Source organism: Tamandua tetradactyla, chromosome 6, assembly GCF_023851605.1.
Source record: "Tamandua tetradactyla isolate mTamTet1 chromosome 6, mTamTet1.pri, whole genome shotgun sequence".
Taxonomy (NCBI): domain Eukaryota; kingdom Metazoa; phylum Chordata; class Mammalia; order Pilosa; family Myrmecophagidae; genus Tamandua; species Tamandua tetradactyla.
In genome coordinates, this window is record NC_135332.1 from 70,442,438 (window position 1) to 70,468,871 (window position 26,434).

At 38.0% G+C, this 26,434-nt stretch overlaps 1 protein-coding gene across 7 annotated transcripts in view; it reads left to right on the forward strand.

Moving 5' to 3' along the window:
* The window catches only part of TNRC6C (trinucleotide repeat containing adaptor 6C), a 182,636-nt gene that overhangs the window by 123,041 nt on the left and 33,161 nt on the right, over nucleotides 1-26,434 (forward strand). For all 7 annotated transcript variants that reach the window (XM_077166090.1, XM_077166094.1, XM_077166093.1 and 4 more), the window contains 2 exons: nucleotides 12,801-15,398; nucleotides 23,324-23,539. In XM_077166090.1, coding sequence (XP_077022205.1) covers nucleotides 12,801-15,398; nucleotides 23,324-23,539 — 2,814 coding nt within the window. The remainder of the gene's footprint in view (nucleotides 1-12,800; nucleotides 15,399-23,323; nucleotides 23,540-26,434) is intronic.

Genomic DNA, 26,434 nt, shown 5'->3' on the forward strand with positions numbered 1-26,434 from the left:
GTCTGAAAATTTTTTAATTTCTCCCTCATTTTTGAAGGACAGTTTTGCTAGATATAGAATTCTTGGTTGGAAGTTTTTCTCTTTTAGTAATTTAAATATAACATCCCACTGTCTTCTCGCCTCCACGGTTTCTCCTGAGAGATCTATACATAGTCTTATTGGGTTTCCCTTGTATGTGATGGTTTGCTTTTCTCTTGCTGCTTTCAAGATATTCTCTTTCTCTTTGACCTCTGACATTCTGATTAGTAAATGTCTTGGAGTACATCTATTTGGATCTATTCTCTTTGGGGTACACTGCACTTCTTGGATCTGTAATTTTAAGTCTTTCGTAAGAGTTGGGAAATTTTCAGTGATAATTTCCTCCATTAGTTTTTCTCCTTGTTTTCCCTTCTCTTCTCTTTCTGGGACACCCACAACATGTATATTCATGCACTTCATATTGTGTTTCGGTTCCCTGAGTCCTTGCTCATATTTTTCCAATTTTTTCCCTATATTTTCTTTTTCTTGCCGGATTTCAGATGTTCCATCCTCCAGTTCAGAAATCCTATGTTCTGTCTCTCGAAATCTACCATTATAGGTTACCATTGTTTTTTTCATCTCTTCTACCTTGCCTTTCATTCCCATAAGTTCTGTGATTTGTTTTTTCAGACTTTCAGTTTCTTCTTTTTGTTCTTTCCTTCCCTTCTTTATATCCTCCCTCAGTTCATTGATTAGGTTTTTGATGAGGTTTTCCATGTCTGTTCATATATTCTGAATTAATTGTTTCAGCTCCTATATGTCATTTGAATTGTTGGTTTGTTCCTTTGACTGGGCCATATCTTCAATTTTCCTAGTGTGATTTATTATTTTTTGCTGGCATCTAGGCATTTAATTACCTTAATTAGTTTATTCTGGAGATTGCTTTCACTTCTTTTATCTAGGGTTTTCTTGCTGGATGAATTTGTTGTCTATCTATTCTTTGACATTCCATTCAGCTTTATCTGGACCTTTAGCTTAAGTTTTGTTTAACAGAGGAGAGTTTTTCAGTTCTTGTTTTCTTATTTCTTGCCCTGCTTGTGTGGTGCCTTTCCCCCACACACACTTAGGAGGGCGTACTTAGATATTATAGACCCCAGCCAGATTTTCCCAGACCAAACTGGCCTCCTATCAGGAGGAAAGAGTCACCTGCGTCGGTTTTCCCCGAGAGTGAGACCCAGCAGGTTGAAAGACTTTCCTGTGAAGTCTCTGGACTCTGTTTTTCTTATCCTGCCCTGTGTGTGGCGCTTGTCTGACTGCAGGTCCCACCAGCATAAGATGATGTGGTACCTTTAACCTTGGCAGACTCTCCCTGCTGGGAGCATGGTGGAGACAGAGGAGAGGTTGTAGGCTGGTTTTAATGGCTTCAAATTACCAAGCCCTGGTGTCTGAATTCCTTGATGGAGGGATTCCACCTGGGTGGGGCTTCACCCCTCCCCTGGGGAAGGCACAGGCTCCAAACAAGCCCCCAAAAGAGCTCACTTCTGCCTATGCCTAGGGCAGTTGCAGCCTGAAAAGCCCTGCCACTGTATCCAGAGGCAGTCAAGCCTTTGTAGATACACAACCACAAAAACCTCTGTTTCCTTCTTTTTTTTTTTTTCCTTTCTCTGTCAGCCCTGCTCCCTTGACGCCGGGGCCAAAATGAGTGACCTCTGCTTTGACCAGGTTCACCTGAGCTGGGAGCCTAGTTTTAGTAGTCAGAATTTGTTAATTAATTCCACATTTGAAGCTTATTTGCACTCAGCCCTTGCTGCTGGTAAATTCCTTTCCTTTCCCCTCTGGGAAGTGGCCTGTGTGTGGGGGGGGTGCCGCCCCAGTGGCTTGGGGAACTCACGGTTCTGGGGGGACTCGCAGCCGGTCCAGCTGGTCCAGATTGGGGTCCACTGCATGTCCGGTCACTGACGTGGCCCCAGGAGCTGTTCTGTACCGTGTCTGGTTATTCAGTAGTTGTTCTGGAGGACGAACTAAAATGCGCACGTTGTTAAGCCGCCATCTTGGGCTGGAAGCCCACTCACTGTTTTTATAAATAAAGTTTTATTGGAACTCAGCCACACTCAGCCGTTTACAATACTGTCTTTAAGGGTGGCTGTCAGCAGTACCGCAACAGAATTAAGTAGCTGTGACAGAGACAGTATGACCCCATGAAGGTGAAAATATTTGCTAGCTGGCCTTTTTTTTTTTTTTTTTTTTTTTTTTATTAATTAAAAAAAGAATTAACAAAACAATTAGAAATCATTCCAATCTACATGTACAATCAGTAATTCTTAATAACATCACACAGTTGCATATTCATCATTTCTTAGTACATTTGCATCGATTTAGAAAAGGAAATAAAAAGACAACAGAATAAGAATTAAAACAATAATAGAAAGAAAAAAAACAAAAAAAACAAAAACAAAAAACCTATACCTCACATGCAGCTTCATTCAGTGTTTTAACATAATTGCATTACAATTGGGTAGTATTGTGCTGTCCATTTCTGAGTTTTTATATCCAGTCCCGTTGTACAGTCTGTATCCCTTCATCTCCAATTATCCCTTCTCTTTTTTTTTTTTTTTAATTAACAGAAAAAAAGAAATTAACCCAACATTTAGAGATCATACCATTCTACACATGCAATCATTAATTCTTAACATCATCTCATAGCTGCATGATCATCATTTCTTAGTACATTTGCATTGGTTTAGAAGAACTAGCAACATAACCAAAAAAGATATAGAATGTTAATATAGAGAAAAAAATAAAAGTAATAATAGTAAAATCAAAACAAAACAACACAAAACAAAACAAAAACCTATAGCTCAGATGCAGCTTCATTCAGTGTTTTAACATGATTACTTTACAATTAGGTATTATTGTGCTGTCCATTTTTGAGTTTTTGTATCTAGTCCTGTTGCACAGTCTGTATCCCTTCAGCTTCAATTACCCATTGTCTTACCCTGTTTCTAACTCCTGGCTAGCTGGCCTTTTAAAGAAAAGTTTGCCAACCCCTGATCTAAATTAAAAGGTAGAAAAGACTGTTTTAATGAATGTTTCAGAAGGCCCTAACTAGGGAAAGCTTCCAGAATGAGTTGAATTAGGAGAAAATGAATAGACATTGCGTCCAGGCTTGTGACAGCATCTTCCAAGGCCCTGTCTTTTGAGGGTTTTGGGGGGCAGATGATGCCTGAAGGCACTGAAAGAAGGTCCTCTGGCTATAGGACAGAGCAGGATGTGAAATGGGGCTCCAGAAGAGAAGCAGGGTCAGCTTTGTGGGCTGCTAGGGACTTAAGGTCTCTATGTGAAGAACCCTTTGAAACTAATAAGTAGATATTCATGACCTGTTCCTTCACTTGGTGCATTCTTGAAAACACTTGGAGTAGGTAGGAGACAAGAACTGGTAGAAAACTGTTAGAATGAGCCAATCAAGGAATGATGGATGGCGTCAGCGGAGTGTAGTATGAGAGTTGTAGAGCTATTTGATGCTCAGGCCTAACAGGCCTGGCTTCATCTTGCCTTAAGGTGTGTCTGAGGTTAGGGATGTAGTTTATGGAGCCCTTGGAAAAAAGACTTTGCCTCTGTCGTTGTTGACACACTGGTGTTGACCTTGCTGTGCCACACTTTCAGGTCTTTCTCTCTTCCCCTGCGAAGAACCAAACTATGGGAACTTTATTGCTGCTTCTTAAAATTACCCCAGTGCCTATAATGTCTTTCTTGAATTGGGGATTTTTAAATTTATAGAAATGAAAAAATCCTATTGCCACAGCATTATCTCCTTAATTCCAAAATTAGCCTTTGTGTAGTCTTTGTCCCTTATTTGCTTTCGTGAAGTTCTAAGGACACAGTAGTATCCATGAAAGTATAGAATGTGTTTTTCAGCTGTTTGATAGTTTTCCACCTAATTTCTTTCTCCTTTTTGATTTTTTCTACCCTTTTCTGCTTTAGTTACTTTATTAACTTTATTGCTTACTTTACCCTCTTAGTACCTCTTTGAGAAATTTATAAATTATTTTTTCTCTAGGATGCTGTAGGATGTAGTTCAAAAGTAAAGACGTAGATTTTTTTTTTTCTTCAAAACAATATAAACCAAATGTTTGGGCTTATTTTTGACCTTCATATTATTTACAATTTTATATTTTTATTATAGATATTTGTAGAAGGATCCAATGCAAAATCATCTGAGTAGGAGGATGGCATATGTTGGAATTTTTACAGTATAGAAAGCCCATTGGATTTTATGGTTTTTCATCTCTAAACAGTTCTTTGTTCATTCTAAACAGAATAGGTAAATTTGAGTATAATATCTTTGCTTTAATGTTGTATTTCAGATTTACTGTGTCAAGTATATGTTACTTGATATTTTTCTGGGATTCTCATGTTAATGTGTAGTATATATAACCTCTGGAAATCATAAATTTTAGAATTGAGGACTCTTGCAGATCTTTTTAGAGTTGAGAAGTGAGTTACTTCAGATTGTTGAGCTACTTGATGAATTTAGTTAAAACTCAGATTTGAGGTCTGAACATTTATTCTTTTGTTGAGTCAGGAAGCATTTATTGGGTGCTTCATGTGGCAAGGCACTCACTTCAAGAAATTAGACTCTTAACTCAGTGATCAGATTGTTTTATAGTTCACACTGAATCTCTGTGCCTCCTAAAATTGATAGCATTTTTCTAGCAGTAGAGATTTGCCTTTTTCTTCTCCTAAGGACATTGGAGGAATATTCTTTAAAATTAAAATATTTCTGGAGGGAACTGATTGAAAATGTAGAGCTGTGTTCCAGTAGCCATGTTTCTTGAGGATGATTGAATAATGATACAGCTGTCACAGTGTGACTGTGTGGTTGTGAAAACCTTGTGTCTGATGCTCCTTTTATCTACCTTGTCAACAAAGGAGTAGAACATATGGAATAAAAATAAATAATAGGGGGAACAAATGCTAAAATAAATTTAGTTAAAATGCTAGTGATCAGTGAAAACAAGGGGTAAGGGGTATGGTAGGTATAATCTTTTTTTTTTTTTTCTTTCCTGTGTTTTATTTCTTTTTCTATTGTCTTTTTATTTCTTTTTCTGAATTAATGAAAATGTTCTAAGAAACGATGAATATGCAACTAAGTGATATTGTGAATTACTGATTATATTGTTTTATTTTGTTTCCTTATTTTTTTAATTAATAAATAAATTTTAAAAAAAATTTATTGTCAACAGTAAAAAAATAGTTAATGATACTAGTTACTTAAAATCAGAATTAAATGTCTAAAAGATTTTAACAAGATCTGTGTCTATAACCCAGGCTATAAGATGGCTTGGATTTCATGCACAAATCAAGAAAACCTTTTTTAGATGTAAAGATAATAAAAGACATTATTATTTCAGTGATTGAAATTTTGTGGAAAAAACATGAGGAAAAACTAAAAAATACATTTTACAAAAGTGAAAATATTTTTGTTAAGCCACCATACAATTGCCTATTGAATATAAGATATTTCTAACACTTATCGAAGATAAATTGATTCGAATTTTTAAAAATTGTAAGGGATTTCTTCAGCTTTAGAAGAATGATATGATAGAAGAGAATTTTCCAAATAATGCTTTAGGTATGTTTTTTTTTTCTCAAGGTGCTTTCAAACTTATGAAAAAAGAAAACTGTCAATTCATATCCTAGAAGCTGAATGAATGCATTGGTGCAGATATTTTTGAGTCTTTTCTATCTGTCAAAGAAGAACTTCAGCTAGATGTGAAAAACATAATTTTCATCCTGATGAAGGAAGCTCCAGCTATATTTGGTTAAAAATCTAGATTTGTTGGAATTTTAAAGCAAAAAACTGATATTTCTCATATTACTTTATTGCATACATATATTGAAGATTCTTGTGTTCAGATTTCTGAAGCAGATGCTATAAAAAGTGTTATGGATATACTTGTTAAAATTGTTCAGTATATATGTACAAATGCTATGAATCATTAGCATATGGGAATGTTGAAAGAAATAGAAAATGAATATAATTAGCTTATGTTTTTTACCAGTGTTTATTTGCTGAGTAGTGAAGGACTGTGACAAAGATTTACTGTACCATTGACTCCAATTCAAAATTTTCTTGAAATAAAAGGAATACTTGCCAAATATTCAATAATCAAAGGCAGAAAACAGCAATGTACTTCATATTTCTCACTATTACACTGCATATGAATGAACAAAATTTGAAGTTCCAAGGAAAGAAAGCTTGTGACCTAGATAAACAGGGGCAAGAATTTATGTTGAAATTGAAACTGTTCATGATACAAATCAAGTTTACACAAGTTTACACATTTTTCTGACATAAATGAATATGCAGATATTTTAATTTATCCACGAGCATTATGTAAATTAGCTTCAATAACTAAAAAACCTTTGAAGAATATTTTATTAATACTGATGAAATTAAAAAGTTATTTTTCAATTTATATAATACCCTTTTGAGTTCAATTTTTATGAGTTGACATAAGAGTTAGTGAATTTATTTAATTTTGATGCAATTTTGAAACATGGAATCTTGCTTCAAAGTAAATCTAAATTCATCTAACATAAAGAAACCAATTTGATGACACACATGCAAATATTAAAGGAAAATTATTTTTGTTACTCAACAAAGTTATTGGAAACTTCTGAGTATGTTTGGAGTAACTGGGTATGTCAATCTACTTTTTCAAATGTAAATTATATGAAAGATAAATTCAGATCAAGCATTTCTGATGAAACTTTGGCATTTGAATTGAAATGTGCTATAATTTTAAAAACACGTACTGTAAAAATACATAAAAATAAATACTTTTATATTGAAAAAAAATTTTTTCCAAGTCAACATGCACAGGTTACAAGTGTTCTTCACATTACTAAATACCTTCCAACAAGATTAATAATGAAATGCTCCATTGTTCATAAACTTGTGAGATATATTCCCTCGATGCGTAGCTCCACATTCCATTTCTTGAGCAGCTTGACTAAAAACAGGTATCATTAGGAGAGGCTGGAAATTCAGTCTGTAGGAGAACAGACTCTCCAGTTAATCTTTGTGAAATTGGCAATGTTCCAGCAACCAATACAGGCCTTCTGAGAGAATGTTATCTTTGGATTCATCCTGCTGAAGGGGCCCCTAAATGTCCTGCTCTATATGATGCTTTACATGGGCCTCTATGTCTTCACCATAACTAACCCATATTATAATTTCAGTGGCTAGAGGAGGTTGGATTAAGTATGCTGGGAATTTGTTTTTGCAAGATCGTTCTAATATCTCTATGGAGAATGGATTTTAAAGGGGACAACAGAAAAAGCAAAGAAAAGAAGAAGCTATAGCCATATTTCATGTGCTAGTAATGGTGCTTAGACTAGAATGATGGCAGTAGGAAGAAAAAAGTGGATTGGGTGAGGGGGATAAGATAAAAAGAGGAATCAAGGTTTTTACATGCGCTTTTCGGTAGATCATGGCACCACTTACAGAGATGGGGGAGACAGACACCAAATTCAAGAAAAGCATGTTAACACAGCACTGGTGCTCCCAGGACTGACCAAGATGAACTCAATCCACAATTAGATGAACACTTCTACTAATCCCAGCTAAATATTTAAGCAAAGTACAAAATACAACTTTCTAAGGACTCTGAAAGTAATAGTAACAGGCAAATTGTGGAAGAGAAATAAGAACTTATGCAGCAACTGATACAGAAGTGAGTTTCCTGGTGGGGTGTTTTCCCTCCTTTGTCTCCTGGTCTTGACTTATAGATGGTCCAAGCTGTGGAAATGCGCAATGGGTGCAGACACCAAAAACTCCCAAAGAAATTAATTTTCTGACCAGAGGACTGGGAAAAGGACCCCTTGTAAGCCATAAAGAATGTATTTGGGCCAGGAGGAGGAGAGTGTCTTTTGCGTTCTTTTTCCTCCCGCCTTACGCCAGAGTCATTCTCAGTTGTGGAGATACACTGCTACAGCCTCTGTGGCCAAGGCCCTATGGCCTTTACTGCAGAGTGCCATAAATGTGGCCAAGACTTCAAAAATTTGGCCTTAGAAGGCCAAGCACTCAGTATTTGACCCTAACTGGTTTGATTACTTGCTAAATTAAAAAAAAAAAAAAGACTCAACTATCTGAGGACTCTGAAAGTAAATAGTGCCATGAAAATGAAGTGGGGAAAGTAAAGAGATCTAAAAGGGGCTAAAGTTTATACATTCCAGTTGTGACTGTTGATTCTAAGTAGGCTGTTGAAAGTTAACTATCTGTGTTGTAATCTCTAGAGCAATCATTGAAAAGAAAAATTATGCAAAGAAATATGGTCAGTCACAATAAATGAATTAATATGGAATACTACAAAAATTTTCAAGTAATTCAAAGGGAAGAAATGAGAAATTGAGGAACAAAAAAGAGGGAACTGAAATCCAAACAAATCAGTGATTATATTAAATGTAAATGGTCTAAACACAGATCAAAAGACAGAAATTCTCAGAATGAATTAAAAAAAGATATGCCCTTACCGAATGTTACCAACAAGTAACTTCAAATACAGGTAAATTAAGAGTAATTCTCATACATTGCTGGTGGGAATGCAAAATGGTATAGCCACTCTGGAAAACCTGGCAGTTTCTTACAAAGTTAAACTTGTTCTAACTGTATGCCAAGCATTCTTGTTACTGGATGTCTGTTCTAGGGAAGTGAAAACATGTTTACACAAAAACCTACACATGAATGTCTATAGTGGCTCTGTTCCTAATTGTGGAGAGGTGGAAAAAATTGTCCATAAACAAATAAATGGCTAAATAAAAATGTTCACAAAAAGAAATACTATTCAGTAATAAAAAAGAATGAACTATCATTGATTCACGCTAACAGTATGGATGAACCTCAAAACAATTAACCTGAATGAAAGAAGCTAGACAAAATGAGAGTATACTGTGTGATTCCATTTATATAACGTTCCAGAAAATGTAGACTAATCTATAATAAAAGGAAACAGATCAGTGTTTGCCTGGTAATTGTAGGGGTGGGGGGTGGATTATAAAGAGACAAGAGTAAACTTGCAAACATAATGGATATTTTCATTGTCTTGAGTAATGAAGGCAGATATGTATATATGTTGAAGTATATCCAGTCATACGTTTTAAATATATGCAGCTTATTACATGTCTCTCATATTTTAATAAACCTATTTTGTATGATTTTGTTTTTTGAGTAAAAGGAAGAAAAAGATATCCCATGTTAACCCTGATCTAAATGATGCTGGAGTTACTATGTTAATATTTGGTAACCACTGATCTGTCAAAACCCACAGAACTGTACACCCCAAAGTGATAAACCTAAAAATCAATAAATAGAAATAAAATACTGATAGCAGATGACAAATGAGGGGACCTCTCTGTTGTGGGCACTTCGGATACCACTTCATTCACCTTTAAGCTTTACAAATTTAATTCTTTAATGTTTACTTGAAATATTTTTAGAATAGAAATAATGTACAAAGACTAATAATACTGTATCCACAATGCAGAATTAATGTAATGTTGCCATATTTGCTTCGTATCTTTTGGTAGAAATGTTACAGATACAGATATCCCATTCCCATTTTCCCCCAAAGGGAGCTACTATCCTCAAATTAATGTGTATCATTTCCATCCAAAGTGCAACATATCTCATTGTTAATACTGTTGATTATTACATCATATGTTGGTAGTTATTCGAATTTCTTTACCTCTGAAAGCCTGTTCATGTCTTTTTCCAATTTTTTGTTCGATTGTTGTTCTTTTCTTATTGATTTGTAGGAGTTCTTTATGCCAATAACCACCCTTTCTCTGTAATATCTTTTCCCTTTGAGGCTTTTTCGTTTGTTTGTTTTACTTTGTTTTTATTGTATAATATAACATACCTACAAAAGCAAAGAAAAAAAAAATAATAGTTTTCAAAGCACTCTAGGACAGATCCCGGAGTTAGTCATGGGCTACAATACCATCACCTCAGATTTTTCCTTCTAGCTGCTCCAGAAAATAGGAGGCTAGAAAATTAATATCTTTTTATCATCACAATTGACTTTTTTTGTGAAAAAATGACATATATACCAAAAAAGCAATAAATTTCAAACACATTGCAACAATTAGTTGTAGAACAGATTTCAGAGTTTGGTGTGTGTTACAATTCCACAATTTTAGGTTTTTCTATTTCTGCTTTTTTCTTCTAATCACTCTAAGGTACTGGAGACTGAAAGAAATATCAATATAATGATTCAGCATTCATAGTCACTTGTTAAACCCTGCCTTCTCTGTATAACTTCACCATCACCTTTGGTCTTTCTGTCCCACTCTTTAGAGGTATTTGGGCCATGCCCATTCTAACTTTTTCATGTTGGAAGGAGCTGTCAGTAATACGGGCAGGGAAATGAAACTAACTGATGTTCTGGAGAGGCTGGCCCCTCTAGGTTTTAGGACTTATCTGGTCCAGGGACCCATTTGGAGGTTGTAGGTTTCTGGAAAGTTACCCTAGTGCATTGAACTTTTGTAGAATCTTATATATCTCCTTAGGTGTTCTTTAGGCTGGAATGGTTTTGGTTGGGGTTTGGCAAGTTATGATGGCTTGGGGCTTGTTTTTTAGCCTTCTGAGCATGGACTCTTTTGCCACAAATCAGATTTAATATTACATAGACAGGTATATCACCTTTTTATGACTTATGCATTTTATGTCTTCTCCAAGAGTTAGTCAGTCATATGTACTTCTTTCCTAAACTTAGAAAAGTTTTTATTTTATAAATTCAGTTTTTAATCCCCCCTAGGACTTATATTTTTTATGATATAAGGTGTAGGAGTCCACTTTTACTTTGTTTGTCCAACAGCTTTTATTAGCTAGTCTTTCCCTTCTCCACTAGCTTGTGATGCCATCCTTTATGTACATCAAGGTTTCGTATGTGTAGGATAGAAGCACATTTTTCAAACCTGTCATATCATTCATGTTCTCTAAAGTACACATGATAACCAAGTGTGAATCCAAATTGGGGACTGAGGAATCATCAAATATTTCATGCAAACCCTTCAAGTGTACCATTAACGAACTCATCCTGTCACAGTGTGGCATTTTGTGTAACAGAAAAGATGATGCTCCGTACTCACGGTCACATGTATCCAGGCCCAGAAAGGAAAACACTGGGCAGCCAAGTTAGCTACCTGCCTTCTGGGTGTGGGTCCTGGTGCCATCCCAGTGAAGAAGCAAGTGTCCTGGTAAACCCTGTCCTTGGGGGCAGGACAGCAGACAGTAGAATGAACGAAGACAACTGATAGTCACTACTTGTTGCCTTGGTCATCTTTTTATGGCTTATTTTTTCTTAATTAGTTATTACATAAGGTATTAATATAATACCTTATGTATAATTACATAAGGTATAATATAAGTTATTACATAAGGTAGTTTCTAATGTATATGCAAAACCAAGGGGGGAAAGTCATCATAAGCACCTATTATTGGGCAATAAAAAATCTAATTGTCTTATACTAGTTAAGATATTTAAAGTTTTCTGTTGCCTGTCTTTCATTTTTCCTTTGTAATCTACCTATTTTGGAATTACCTATAGCATAATTTTAAATTAATCACGTTCATTTAAGGTCAGGCAGTAAAAATTCTTTTTTTAAAGGTTGATATTTTTTAGAATGCTCTTTTCAGTAGCAGTGGTAATTCTTGGGACACTCCTTTTTCCCTTTAGCTCAATCAGACTTCTTTATTTGGGAGAACCTGTGTTTGAGAAACCTGTGTTTTAGTGTTCATGAATAAAAGTCTGTGTATCATACTATTTAAAGAAACTCCATCAGAAATTTCTAAGTTGAATGATTTTATTGTATATTTAGGTTAAATGGTTTTTAACATTGCTTTCACTTTTTTTTTCTTTTTTTTTTTAGTAAAATCTGCTGGGAAAATTATTGGGCTATATGATTAATCACACTGTTGGAAAAACACAAATAATTAAGGAATTATGGGACTCAAGATACAAATGCTAAATACTAGATTCTTTAAAAGGATCATAAGGGGCAGTTCAGTGATTGCTCCGTGACAGAATTCTTGCCTGCCATGCTGGAGACCCAGGCTCAATTCCTGGAGCCTGCCCATGCCGAAATAATAATAATAGGATCATAGGAGTAAAACGATATATATTCTGGGGCTCTCAAGAAAATGGAAAGCATGTTTAGAAGGAATCCTTAGAGATCCAAAAAGATACCAGCTGTAGGATTATAAGGTTGAGGATTTTTTTTTTTAATATAATACACAGGAAACTATGATACACCATAATTGCTGGTAAGAGCAGTTTAAGTGGCATATAATGTAACCAAATGTTTCTAACCCTCTATATAATACAGTAACTAGAGGTCTTGAAGAGAATCACAGGTTGCCTTCAAAAGTCCATCTGAGCTTAATGTCTTCTCAGTGTTTCCCAGAGTCTCAGGTGTTTTTAGGTGTTATGAAACCACATAAATCTGAGAACTGCTGCATTCAGGTTAGGCAGTTTTCCTTACTACAAATGCTTTAAAGATACCCAGGTGGGTATATTTATGTGCATTATGAGTCTTCTCAAGACGGATAATAGTGTGCTATAGTGGTAAGAATTAATATAATTTTAGAAACATTAACTTTTTTTTAAATGGGAGCTATTAAAAAGACAACTAACTTTTTTCCTGTTAAGTTGTCTTTTCACATTTGTCGTTCAGAATTGAAAGCTTGAAATGAAGACTTCCCCAAAGACTAGTTAACAGTTGATTCATTGCTAAATGGGAGGAAGATCTGACTTTGAATTTTGTGTTATCTTTTTCAGATCTCAGTCATAGTGGATTGGCAGATCATTATGAAAATCCCCACTGGGGGCAGCAGCCCACTTACAGAAGCGAAGCCACCTGCAGCTGGGATAAAGTAATAATAGACAGGACTGACAAGGAGGCGTGGCCTTCCATCACAGGGACAGAGACGGAATCTGCCTCAGAATGTACTACAGACACTGACTCTGCCTCCAACTGTGGCTCCGAGAACAGTAGCATGGCTACAGGGAGTGCCCAGGGCGGCTTCACTGGACACACACAGAAGACGAACGGCAATAATGGCACCAACGGAGCACTCGCCCAAAGCGCTTCTAATCAGAGTGCCCTTGGAGCAGGTGGAGCAAATGGAAATGGAAACTCAGCCAGAGTGTGGGGTGTCACCACAGGCTCCAATTCTGGCCTAGCTCACTGCTCAGTCAGTGGTGGAGATGGGAAAATGGACAATATGATTGGAGATGGTAGAAGTCAGAATTGCTGGGGTGCTTCCAACTCCAATGCTGGCATTAATCTTAACCTTAACCCTAATGCCAACCCAGCTGCCTGGCCTGTACTTGGACATGAAGGAGCTGTGGCAACAGGCAACCCTTCCAGTATTTGCAGTCCAGTCAGTGCCATAGGTCAAAATTTGGGCAACCAGAATGGGAACCCAACAGGCACTTTAGGTGCTTGGGGAAACTTGCTGCAGCAAGAGAGCACAGAACCACAAACGTCCACTTCTCAGAATGTGTCTTTCAGCGTACAACCTCAGAACCTTAACACTGACGGACCAAATAACACTAACCCCATGAACTCTTCACCAAACCCTGTCAATGCAATGCAGACAAATGGACTGCCAAACTGGGGGATGGCTGTTGGTATGGGGGCCATCATCCCGCCCCACCTGCAAGGCCTTCCTGGTGCTAACGGATCATCAGTTTCTCAAGTCAGTGGGGGAGGTGGTGAAGGAATAAACAATTCTGTGTGGGGACTATCCCCAGGTAACCCTGCCACAGGAAGTAGCAATTCTGGGTTCAGTCAGGGGAATGGAGACACTGTGAACTCAGCATTAAGTGCTAAACAAAATGGATCCAGCAGTGCTGTGCACAAGGAAGGAAATGGAGGAAATGCTTGGGATTCGGGACCTCCTGCTGGCCCTGGAATACTAGCTTGGGGAAGGGGCAGTGGCAACAATGGTGTTGGTAATATCCATTCAGGAGCTTGGGGCCACCCCCGAAGCACCTCTAATGGTGTGAATGGGGAATGGGGAAAGCCCCCTAACCAGCATTCCAATAATGACATCAGTGGGAAAGGATCAACAGGGTGGGATAGTCCTAGTGTTACCAGCCAGAATCCTGCCATGCAGCCTGGCAGTGAACAGATGACCTCTTGGGCCAAAGCTGCATCTTCTGGAAATACAGGAAGTGAAGGAAGCAATGATGGTTCTGGTGATCACAATGAAGGAAGCACTGGGAGGGAAGCAACAGGAGAAGGCCGAAGGCGAGAGAAGGGGATTATAGACCAAGGGCACATCCAGTTGCCAAGGAATGATCTTGACCCAAGAGTTCTGTCTAATACTGGTTGGGGACAGACTCCTGTGAAGCAAAACACTGCCTGGGAATTTGAAGAATCCCCTAGGTCTGAGAGAAAAAATGACAATGGGACAGAGGCCTGGGGTTGTGCAGCTACTCAGCCTTCAAACTCAGGGGGGAAGCACGATGGGTCCATCATGAACAGTACAAATACCTCTTCAGTATCCGGGTGGGTCAGTTCACCACCTGCTGCTGTGCCAGCAAACACAGGGTGGGGAGACGGCAACAACAAAGCGCCAAATGGCCCAGGGGTGTGGGGAGACTCAGTAAGCTCTACTGCTGTAAATAATGCTGCTGCTGCCAGAAGTGGCCATGCTTGGAGTGGGACCGTCAATCAGGAGGACAAGTCACCCACGTGGGGTGAGCCTCAAAAACCCAAATCTCAAAACTGGGGAGATGGACAAAAGTCTAATCCAGCATGGAGTACAGGAGGGGGAGATTGGGCAGATTCATCCTCTGTCCTTGGACACTTGGGGGATGGGAAAAAAAATGGATCAGGCTGGGATGCTGACAATAATAGATCAGGGTCTGGTTGGAGTGATGCAGCCAGGTCTGGGACCAGTGGATGGGGCAATGGCACAAACGCAAAGGTTAATCCAGGTACCACCTGGGGAGAGTCTCTAAAACCTGGCCCCCAACAAAACTGGGCCAGTAAACCCCAAGACAACAATGTGAATAACTGGGGAGGAGCTGCTTCTGTGAAACAGACAGGGACAGGGTGGATTGGGGGGCCAGTACCTGTCAAACAAAAGGACAATAGTGAGGCCACTGGTTGGGAAGAACCTTCTCCACCATCCATTCGACGCAAAATGGAAATTGATGATGGTACTTCTGCTTGGGGTGACCCAAGCAACTACAACAATAAAACTGTAAACATGTGGGATAGAAACAACCCTGTCATCCAGAGCAGTACCACAACCAGTACCACCACCACCACCACCACCACCAGTAACAACACAAGCGTGGTCGAGACCCCACCATCGCACCAGGCCAGTACTCAGCTCAACCGATCACCGTTGCTTGGTCCAGGTATGAAAGGTATTTTTTATCTCTTTAAAAGTTAAAAAAAAACCCACAAAAATGGTTTATTCTCATTACCTATACATAAATAAATCTGACTACTGTTTTTATAACAAATGCTATAGAAATAGTTTAGCACCCTATAGTGTATATATATATTGTACAAAGAGAATAAGGCAGGATTCTCTAATGGCTTTCTATCCAAGAAAAAATATGTACATTAAGCTCTTTCAGTAGAATAAGGTTTTCTAACCTGTGGAGCCTTTTTTTTTTCATTTAGGTAATCAGAGGACAGTTTACTTTGAAATATTAGTGTTCAGCCATCCATAAATTTTATAAACATGCCGTAAAGAAAAGATCACAAGAGTCCTTTCACCATGGTCATTCACTCAGTCATCAGATATTTGGAATCTAATTTGCATCCCAAACTGTACCTCAGAAAGTTTGGAAAATGTAGTTTTAAGGTTAAACCTTTAGTCTCTATAGTATAGGAAGGCTTGTCAAAGGCAGTATATGTTGAGTGCCAGTTGACTCAGTCACATACAGAGATTCCGGCTAAAAAATAGATAGTTCTGACCAGTCTGACTAAGGAGTCTCTGGCACAACCACCACAACCTCATACCAAAAGCTTCACTGGGAACCAGTTGAAACTGGTTTCCTCTGTCCATCTGCCTCTAATCCAGTCCCCACCTCCCAGCCTCCTCAAGCCCATGAGTTATCATCACTCAACAAAGCCCTGTAGTTGTTCATGCCCCGTACCCATCTATATCAATACTGTTAGAGCCAGTACATTCATCCTTTCATTTGACATTTGCTCATTTGAAGTACACTTGTTGAACACCTTGTGTGTGTTAGGCACATTGCCAAATGCTTCGTATATAACAGTGTAGAAGTCAGAAACTGTTCCCTCTCTGAATCTCTCTTTGGCAAGAAAGATAAGTATCCAGACACTTACAGTATAATTCCAATCAGGACCAGGAAGGTGCAGCCTTATACGAAGACGCCTAACCAAGGTTTTAATTTGGCCTGAGAGGTCTTGGTTAGTGTTTTGCTTCATTGAAGCTGCCAGAATGCAATATACGAGAAACAGAACAGCTTTTAAAAAGGAAATTTATTGCATTACAAGTTTACAGTTCTAAGGCTATGAAAATGTCCAAATTAAGGCAACCAACAAGAGGTTACTTTCTCTCAAGAAAGGCTGATGCCATCCAGAACACTTTTGTCAGCTGGGAAGTCTCATGGCTGGTGTTTGCTGGGGTCTTTGGCTTCTGGACACCTGTCAGCTGGGAAGACACACAGCGATGTCTGTTAGCTTTCTCTCCTGGCTTTTTGTTTTATAAGGCTTCCCCAGGGGTGTTTTCCTTCTCCATCGCCAAAGGTCTCTGCTGTGTAGGCTCTGAAGGTTTTTCCAAAATGGTTCCCTCTTAAAAGACTTGAGTAAGCAACCCCACCTTGGATGGGTGGAGACATATCTCCATGGAAACCACCTAATCAGCAGGTGGGTCGCATCTCATGGAAACAACTTAGTCAAGAAGATCCCGCCCAGCAGTATTGAAACAGAATTCAAGAACATGGCTTTCAGGGTACACAGCAGTTTCAAACCAGCACAGTTAGTGAGCCAAGAAGACATCTAAGAAGCAGCAGCTTTTTCTGGGTAGAAGTCCAGAAGAGTGTTTCAAGTAGAGGGGCTACCATATAAGAAAGCCTAAAGGCAAGAGAAAACGTGGCATGGTTGAGGAAAAAAAAAGTTAAGAGTGGTTGGAACTTGAGGTAAGTTGTAGGAGTGACTGTGGGAAGGCCTTGCAGAGTGAGGAAGTAGAGAGAAGCCAGGCCAAGACCTTGCAAGGTCTTTTAGGCTACAGTTAAGGAGCTGAATTGTATCCAAACATCTGGGTAAAACAGTGAACACTTTTAAGCTTAGATTGGATGATCAGACTTACTTTTTTTTTACAAATTCATTCCAGCTATGAAATTAAAAATGGGTCAGTGGGTACGAAAGCTGAAGAAGAGGGTGTGAGCTAGGCCTGTGTTTTGGTTCTGGTGATGGTGGTGTGGATTAGAATAATAGTAGAGGTTTGGAGACAGGTGGATTTTAAAGACATGACAGTGCCAGAATCAGTAAGACTTGATAAATGTTTGGTTTTGGGGAGCCAAGAAGAAAGATGAGATATGAACTTGGGTGAGTGGGTAGGTATTGTGTCATCCTCTGGCATATTTAGGAGACAGCAGGAGGCGCAAGATCCAGACATGTCCAGTGGAGATTACAAAAGCTGTTGGATATAGAAGATTAGCCCAAACTCTGGCTGATAGCCAGAGGGACAGCTACAAGCAAGTCGTAAGAGTAGAGGACCAAAGTTAAGAGTAGAAATATTTGTTTAATAAGGTAGAGTTTTGAGCATGCTGATAGAAAATCCTGCTGATGTTTAAAATGCTGATAGAAAGGAGTAAGTAGAGAAGAAAATGGATGCAATGGGAGGAGGTTCCTACAGCCGGGAGGGGGAGGAGCAGGTAACCCATCCTGTAGAGGAGGGAAACAGAGAAGAGTGGATGCAGAGGAAGGCGAGACCGTCAGTGGTCAAAGTTTAAGGGGCTTATCGCTCAAGAATCAAAGGCTCCTTTCTTCCAAGAACCCGTATGACCAAGTTAGTCTTTGAGCAGCTGATAGAGGTTCCAGAGGTTTCACATCAGCTCCCTTTGTGGGGATACCAGTGTGCCTGTTCCTTTTGGCCCTCTCCATTCTTTCACTCCAGACGGTCCTATGAAAATTTTCCTATTTATGAAGTTGGTATTTTACGGATAATTGGGAACTTTGTACTTACTCATTGCAGATTTTACAAAATTTTCACTGATGTCAACATTTTTAAGTTGTTCAAATTGTTGATCATTGCCATTCAAGGGTGTTGATCTCAGTTACATTTTATGCCAGTTTTATAGAAGTAAATGCTTTGGGACAGTTATTTTCCTTTCATTCTTCTAATGTTGATAGTAGTTTTCTGATGAGCCTGAGGAAAACTGATATTATTTTAGGAAATGTAATACATCATCATGCTATATGAGCATGCTGATAGAAAATCATGCTGATTTTTTAAATGCTGATAGAAAGAAGCTAGTAGAGAAGCAAATGGATTCAATGAAAGAAGGTTCCTACAGCCGGGAGGAGGAGGAGCACCTCATCCATCCTGGAGAGGAGGGAAAGAGAGAAGAGTGGGTGGGTGTGTTGGGACCTGGTTCAAACCCAGTCTGGAGAGAGAGCAAAAGTAATACTGTTAATAGCCCGGTGTCCATGTTTTTACTGCCTGAGAAGGACTCCCGAGGCTTTTCTTACACAGGGGATGTCAAGCTGCATATATTGGCACAGCACAGATATCTCCTCCGTGCAGCACTTCCCTGATTGCTCCCTCTTATATGAGCCAGACTTAAAGAATATGCTCACTTGTGCTATACATGAGAAGCTGCCAAGTCACTGGAGAAGCAGTCTCTTATTTTGACAACTAGTGGCAATATGGCCAAAAGTGAGCTAGTATAGGCATAGCGTTTGCCTATGTTTCTAAGGGAATTAAAGTAGATCCTAAAAATACTTTAGCAGCCTGATTACTAGTATGCTTAGAAGTGAATATTCTGGAACTCTTAAAATTCACTTTGCAGAAGTACAGGAAAACACTGAATAATAATTATAAAAACATTTGATGAATAACAGATCCTCATAGTGAATCTGAATGTAACAATGAAGCAGGGAAACTCCAGAATATTCCTTCATCCTTGAACTCTCATATTTCACTGAAACATTTGACAATTTGGAAGGGGATATGTGAGGGGTTGTTGGGAGAGGGAGTATACAATTAATAGGAAAGTTCCTATACAATTAATTTAAAATCAAATATGTAGACTGTTGCAGACTTTGAGCCAAGTTAAACCAGCTTAATGGGGCCATGATATCTCACGTCAGGTCACGTAAGACATAACAGGGATAAAAGTGAAATATGAGTATCACATGTCCATCAGAAAACCTGAAGATTATTGCTAGTATCGATCGTAGTCCAGAATATTTTTTATCCATTTTCCTACCTGACCTCAGCATCTCGAGAACATTTCTCTTTAGCTGTAGCCATGCATTTCATCTGCTCTGGTGGGGGTCATTGTCATCCTCTCAGCAAGTCGAAAAAGGCTTTAGCCAGGCACAAACTTTATTTTGTAATCTGGTGATACTATATTTGCTTTATAAAACTTAGTTTCCTGGCACAAATATTATAAAAAGGGCAAAAATTGTGTCACTGAAGAAGCTAAACCAAAAAATTTCCTAAACTAAAACGTGGGGAAAAAATGGATTCAGGAAAGGTCTACCTAGACACATATCTTGTATGTTGTTCTCAAAGTCTCATCAATGCCAGAAGCTAGAGAACATTGTCCTTCCTTTAAGACTCCCTGTCCTAGACACTCACCTGTTCTTTTATCATTCTTTGGTGTAAAGATGATAAAATATAGAGAGCCACCTGCAGATGGAGTGAATCAGCAAGATGCTATTACAGCTCAACTGTTTTTACACCATAACTTCAGAAATAGCTCTCAGTGACCTCTCAGGAGAGCCAGAAGTAATTCTATTTTAAGCACCATGCAATACTTATTAAAAGAGGAATGAGCTGAGTGATGTATACTTTTTGTAAGTATGGGGTATTTCTTTTGTTTGGGTTTGGGTTTGATTAGAGGTTTTATTCTGTTTTTTTTTTTTTGGTTTTTGGTTTTTGGTTTTTGCTTTCCTATGTTTTGTGGAGCTTGGCAAGGGACTCTGGAATTGAGAGTACCCAGGAATAGGAGGAGGTGCTTATCAATGTAGGTCATCTTTATAAAGCACATGGATTCCATGCTAAGATTTCAGCTCTAGATAGCTTCAATTAAAAAGAAATTAATTAATAAGACAGTTAAAAAATAGGGTTTGGCCTCCCAGGTACCAAAGGGTTGACAAACTTAAAATCTGTATTAATGTAGTGTAATAAAAACTGAAGGCTTTTTTTCTGGTTTCTAGCACTTTCCCCGTTGATGACCCAATAAGGCAGGCAAAAGAAGCTCTTTTAGGAATTTGTTGACCAACTTGAGGCCACATGCCAACTTTTCAGGAGGACTCTGATATATAACCCTCAACCAGAGTCCCTAAAATTGGAACAGAACTGCAAATTGCCCACAAAGCAAGAATTCTGAAAACTAGGGTGCTTTGCCATGTGACTGAGCATGTCCTTCTATATAAATTGCCACAATATATAATACTCATCCTGATTTCAAATATGAACATTTTTTGGTTGGGGCAGATACCCGTCCTTTTACTCCTTTAAGCTAGTAGCCAACATTAAGTTTACGGGGAGCAAAAGTTTGTGAGCAAAATCCCACCTCATTAATATTTAAATTAGCACCTAAAAATGCAGAGCACAAAGCAGCCCCTCAGTAAATACTTAATTGGTTGGATTTTTAATCCTTTATTTTCCTTCACCTAATTTCAGTTGGCTGCTTTTTAACTGAAACTTCCATTCCAAAAAGGCCTGCCTGATAGACACACTTATGAAACTTTGTAAGTAGCATCCTTCAAACAAGCTAGAACTGGTTTCTTATTTCACAGAAGAAAGATTGTCATCTACCAAACTGTCTGTAGGACTTAAAATGGAAATTGTTAACTCCGCTGCAAGTTCTCTTTCCTTTGACCGTATATCTCTTTTTTTTCATTAAAGCACTTTTTATAATAGCAAAAACTAAAAAAATTAATTAGCACCATCCTTAATGTCTGTCAAAAGAGAAATGGTCAAATCAGCATTCATATTACGGATTACTATGCCGGACATAAAAAGAACTAGGGCTAACTAGGTAAGCTCTCCAGAACATTAATAGAAAGGGCAAATTGCGTTACACGTACAACCTGCTACCATTTGTGTTTAAAAGCAAGCAAACTGTATCTTTATGTACATGCATTGTAAATATGTGGGTAGCTGTCTGAAAGGGTAGTTTCGTATACAGAGGGCACTGGAATTGGGGGTAAAGATAATCAAAGGGCCCTTTAGCCTCAACTTTTTCTTATAAAAATGTATACATGATTTGTTCTGGATTAAAAAAAAAAAAATCAGCTAGCTGTGGGCCCAGGGTTGTTGGTAAAAGAGATGTAGAAGGGTTAAACAAGAATTTACTATTGAAGGTCATGTAAGGCTTCCAGAGATCAATTTAAAATGGAATGCTGTTTTCTTGATTTTCAAAGGAGCAAGCATTCTTCCATTATTTCTAAGATTTTAAAACATGATGCTTGCAAATCTTTGCATTCTAAAAAAAAACTCAGTAGACATTTCTACTGCTTTAACAGGAATTAAAAACTCAGTTAACTGTAATTGTCATCTTAATATTTATCCTTGGTTTTGACTTAGGTAAACAAGTTGTAGTATTGTCTTCCAGAAAAGTGGAAGTACTGGGATGACATATAGATTTCAGGTGAACTCATTTAATTACCTACAATAAATCAACTACAATACCTGCAATAGTCAATTAATTATCTACAATCAGTTTTTACAGCTGATTACTCTTTGGCAACATCGAAATTGTTTTAACATCCCAAAGAATGCACAATTTTTATCAGTAATAATTTTCCTAATTTAATTTGTCCCTTCGATTTGGAAAACTACTCCTCCCACATATATATTATTGTTTTCTGTGTATTCACCGGTGTATTATTGTTAGCATGTGCCGGCAATAACTGATTACGGCCAACTCCTCTGTTATTGGTAGCAAATTGCATAATAAATTGCTCAGCATAGAGCTTGTAATTTAAAATGATTCATAAGGTGCTTGTCCTTTTGTCATTAATTTATTGCATTTTATTAGAACAAAGCATCAAGGAAACTTATTCTTTGTTATTTTTTAGTCAGAAAATTAATAAATTTTATAATTAACATTGTGGTAAACAATTTGCGTTTTGTACCCTAAGTTTTTCACTTCTAGACAGAGCCAGTTAGTTTTTAAAATATGCACAGTTCTCTCTGAGAAAATGTATCTACATGAAAATTACAACTGATTCAGGCTATCGATATGACTGTCAGTAGTGTTAAGTGAGCTTTGGGGCAGAAGTAAAATCTCAGGTCAACAATTTATAAAAATAATTTGGGTTGATTTGGAAAGATAAGGTTTCCTATGTATCGTATAGTGTTTTCCCTACTGAAGTGTAAAGAAGAAAAGAGATCCTCACCGTTGCTACTCCGGTCACCTCTTTTTTGACTGTAGGATTCATGAGACACCTTTCAGTTAGTTTCCTTCAGGGACAAGCCCTTGGTCAGGATTCTTTCGTAACACCTGAAAATACCCTTAGTCACCATGCCTCCTGTAGCCACCTTCATAATTCCTCAACTCTGCTCTCATCCTTCAAATAAGAGCTCAGATATTTCTCAGTTCTGTGGGTTATGCCATCTTACCTTCCCATATTTCTTCTGCCATCTTCTCATTTCTCTGCCCAAATAGATCTGTCTATGATGGTTGGTCAAGAGATGTACAATAATTTTTCAGCACTAATTTGCAACTGGTAAATTCTTCTTCAAAAAATTGTGTGAAATAAAATTTATTTTAGGAAGGTGCATATAATGCTAGATGAAGAAGGAAAGCAAACAACTTTTTAAACATTAGTTTTGAACTATTCTTTTAACCCTATTATGCTGTAAATACTACATTTAATGGTCTTTAATGAACTTTTCATTGTAAATGGGTGGGGGTCAAGATTGAGAGAATTTCAACTTTAAAAACCTAAACAAATCAGATTAGATTTAAGGACCATTTGTTAAGGTCCTTTTGAGTTTCTACTAAAAGTTATCCTTAGAATAGATTATCTAAAAATTACTTTGAATTGGAAATTACTGTTTTAATTTTCTCTATCTGTTTGACATTTATTATGTTCTCTCTCCATTTGTTACCCTTTGCAGTTTCATCAGGCTGGGGAGAAATGCCTAATGTTCATTCAAAGGCCGAAAATTCTTGGGGAGAACCCCCCTCCCCTTCTACCCTGGTTGACAATGGCACAGCTGCCTGGGGGAAGCCACCCAGCAGCGGCAGTGGGTGGGGGGATCATCCGGCAGAGCCAGCAGTGACCTTTGGAAGAGCAAGTGCCCCCACGGCTGCCCCAGCCCTGTGCAAACCAGGTGAGCCTAGCATGCTGTTTGCCCCCAGGTGAAGTTTAAGAATGCTGGGGGTATTTTAACTTGAGGAATACTTATTCATTGAATTTTAAGAATTCCTGTATAGGACGCTATCATCATTTTCTTTACACTTTAATAATAATTGTAAGCAACATCTACGAAGAAATATTTGCCATGTGTGATACATGAACACAAGAGCTACTTTTAACAGGATGTCCATATCTTTCCTTTTTTTTTTTAAATAAATACAAGAATTAATCATGCATATGTTTGTTACCACTAGTAGCATCCACCTTTCAGCAGTATTCTTATATCTGCACTTTAAACAAATTACACTTGTGTTTCACTGAGCAAGGTAGACAAAGTGTGCCTTTTTTTCTTTCTTGAGAGTAGTTTGGGAAACAGTCCTTATCAGCATTCTGACGCTTCTTGCCATGCTTTCATCTTGTGAACAGAATTCCAGTTTGAGTACTCCAGATTTATGCTTACACAACTTGAAAAAGGAAAAAGAAAATGTTCTGCATTCCCCCTCCAGCCCATTATCTGAAAATGTAATGAATGTACATATAAAATATACAATCTTAAAAATGTCCATTTGTTTATCAAGTGGAATTTTGTAATGTATAAATTGGTGTTTTGTACTGTAATACTTAATATATTAACATGAAAGAAGACTGCTGATTTACGTCAAGTTTGATATTAAAATTAATTGCTCTTGTAGCTACAGAAGCTTCATATTTTCTTTGGATATCATTGGATGTCTTAGCTCTTGAAATATACAGCTTTACTGCTTTTGCATTTTGTTATTTCGATAATACTGGGGAGTATGCTGTGTGTTTCTGCCTTCTGCTGGAATTATTTCTTCCATTAACGTTACATTTTGTTATAAACCTGCAGAAACAAGGCAGCTTCCGTGTTTAGAGCCACACTCCGTTTGGAAACAGCGTGTTCTCTTTATATATGTCCTTGGGGCCTAGTTATATGCCTCACGTGCGTTCTCTCCCACCATTTTAAGGAGCCCAGCCAGCCACCTGGCGTTCACACTATAGTATGAATTTAGTATGATATCATATAGTATGATAGTTTGAAGGCCTTCTTCACCAAAATCAGAGTTTGAATGTTAAGAAAGTAGAAAAATAGCATCCCCAAATTGAAACTCAGGAAGTCGGCACTACCCTTGCTCTGCTATTGCACACGACTTGTGGACTGACAGCATTTCCTTATCAGACATGCGCACCATCAGGCCCACTCTCATTTGACATAGTCCCCAGGCGATGCTCATAGGTGAAAGGCTCAGAAGCACTGTTCACAGTTTTGAATCAACCAAAAATGAAGAATCACAAGGTGGAGAAAGGCTCGTTTTCAGAACTTCACACTTTCGTGGCCATTCCATACCATGTCGAGACTGTCTTCTTTTCCTCTCGCCACCCTAGGATTTGTTTTTCAGATGTCCAAGTTTCAGAAGGACCTGTAGTCTGTTAAGGGAGTTTGGAGCAGCAGACTGCAAATAGCTAGGGTTGGAAGGAAAAAAAACACATGCACACATAAATTCAGTTGTGTCTGGAAGATACTAATTGATAAAGACAGGTAATATGCATCCCTTTCTCCCTACCTCCCCCTTAATTTCATGGTAGTGAAGTATTTTCTACTTTAGAGAGGGTGAGTTTGATACACTCATGTTCACGCTCTTTCTTTTTGTTTTTAACTTTTTTTCATTGTATAATATAACATTTACAAAGCAAAGAAAGGAAAAAACTGTAGTTTTCAAAGCACTCTTCACCAAGTAGTTACAGAACAGATCCCAGAGTTTGTCATGGGCTACCAGACCATCCTCTCAGATTTTTCCTTCTGGCTGCTCCAGAACATTGGAGACTAGAATAGATGAATATTTTTTTATCATCACAATCAACTTTTTTTGTGTGAAAAATAACATATATAAAACAATAAATTTCAAAGCACATTGCAACAATTAGTTGTAGAACAGATTTCAGAGTTTGGTATGGGTTACAATTCTACAATTTTACTTTTTTACTTCTAGCTACTCTAAGGTTTTGTAGACTAAAAAACTAACAGAAATATCAATATAATGATTCAGCAGTCATATCATACTCATTTTTTAAATCCTACCTTTACTATATAACACCTTTGATCTTTCTCCCACTCTTCACGGGTATTTGGGCTATCCCCATTCTGACTTTTTCATGTTGGAAGAGGTGCCAATAATATGGGATAGGGAGATCTAGCTGATAACCTGGAGAGGCTGGCCCCTCTAGATTTCAGGTCCTTGTCCAGGGACCCATCTGGAGGTTGTAAGTTTCTGGAAAGTTACACTAGTGCATGGAACCTTTGTAGAGTCTTATATATTGCGCTAGGTAATCTTTATGATTGGCTGGAATGGTTTTGATTGGGCTCTGACAAGTTATGATAGGTAGCAATGTTTACTGAAGCTTGCAAAAGAGTGACCTCCAGAGTAGCCTCTCAATGCTATTTGAACTCACTCTGCCACTGATACCTTATTTGTTACACTTCTTTTCCCATTTTGGTCAGTATGGCATTGTTGATCCCACAGCACCAGGGCCAAGCTCGTCCCTGGGAATCATTTCCCACACCACTAGGAAAACTGGTGGATGTTATATCCCATGCAGTGGGGAGGGCAGTGATTTCACTTGCAGAGTTGGTCTTAGAGAGAATGAGACCACATCTGAGCTACAAAAGAGGTCCTCCAGAAGTAACTCTTAGGTGTGCCTGTAGGTAAACTTGGCGTCTCTGTTACATACATAAGCTTCATAAGAGCAGGCATCAAGATCAAGGGCTTGGCTTATTGATTTTGGTGTCCCTAATATTTGATTCAGTATCAGAGGTTTCCCCGATGGTAAAGTTCATTAGTTCCATATTTTT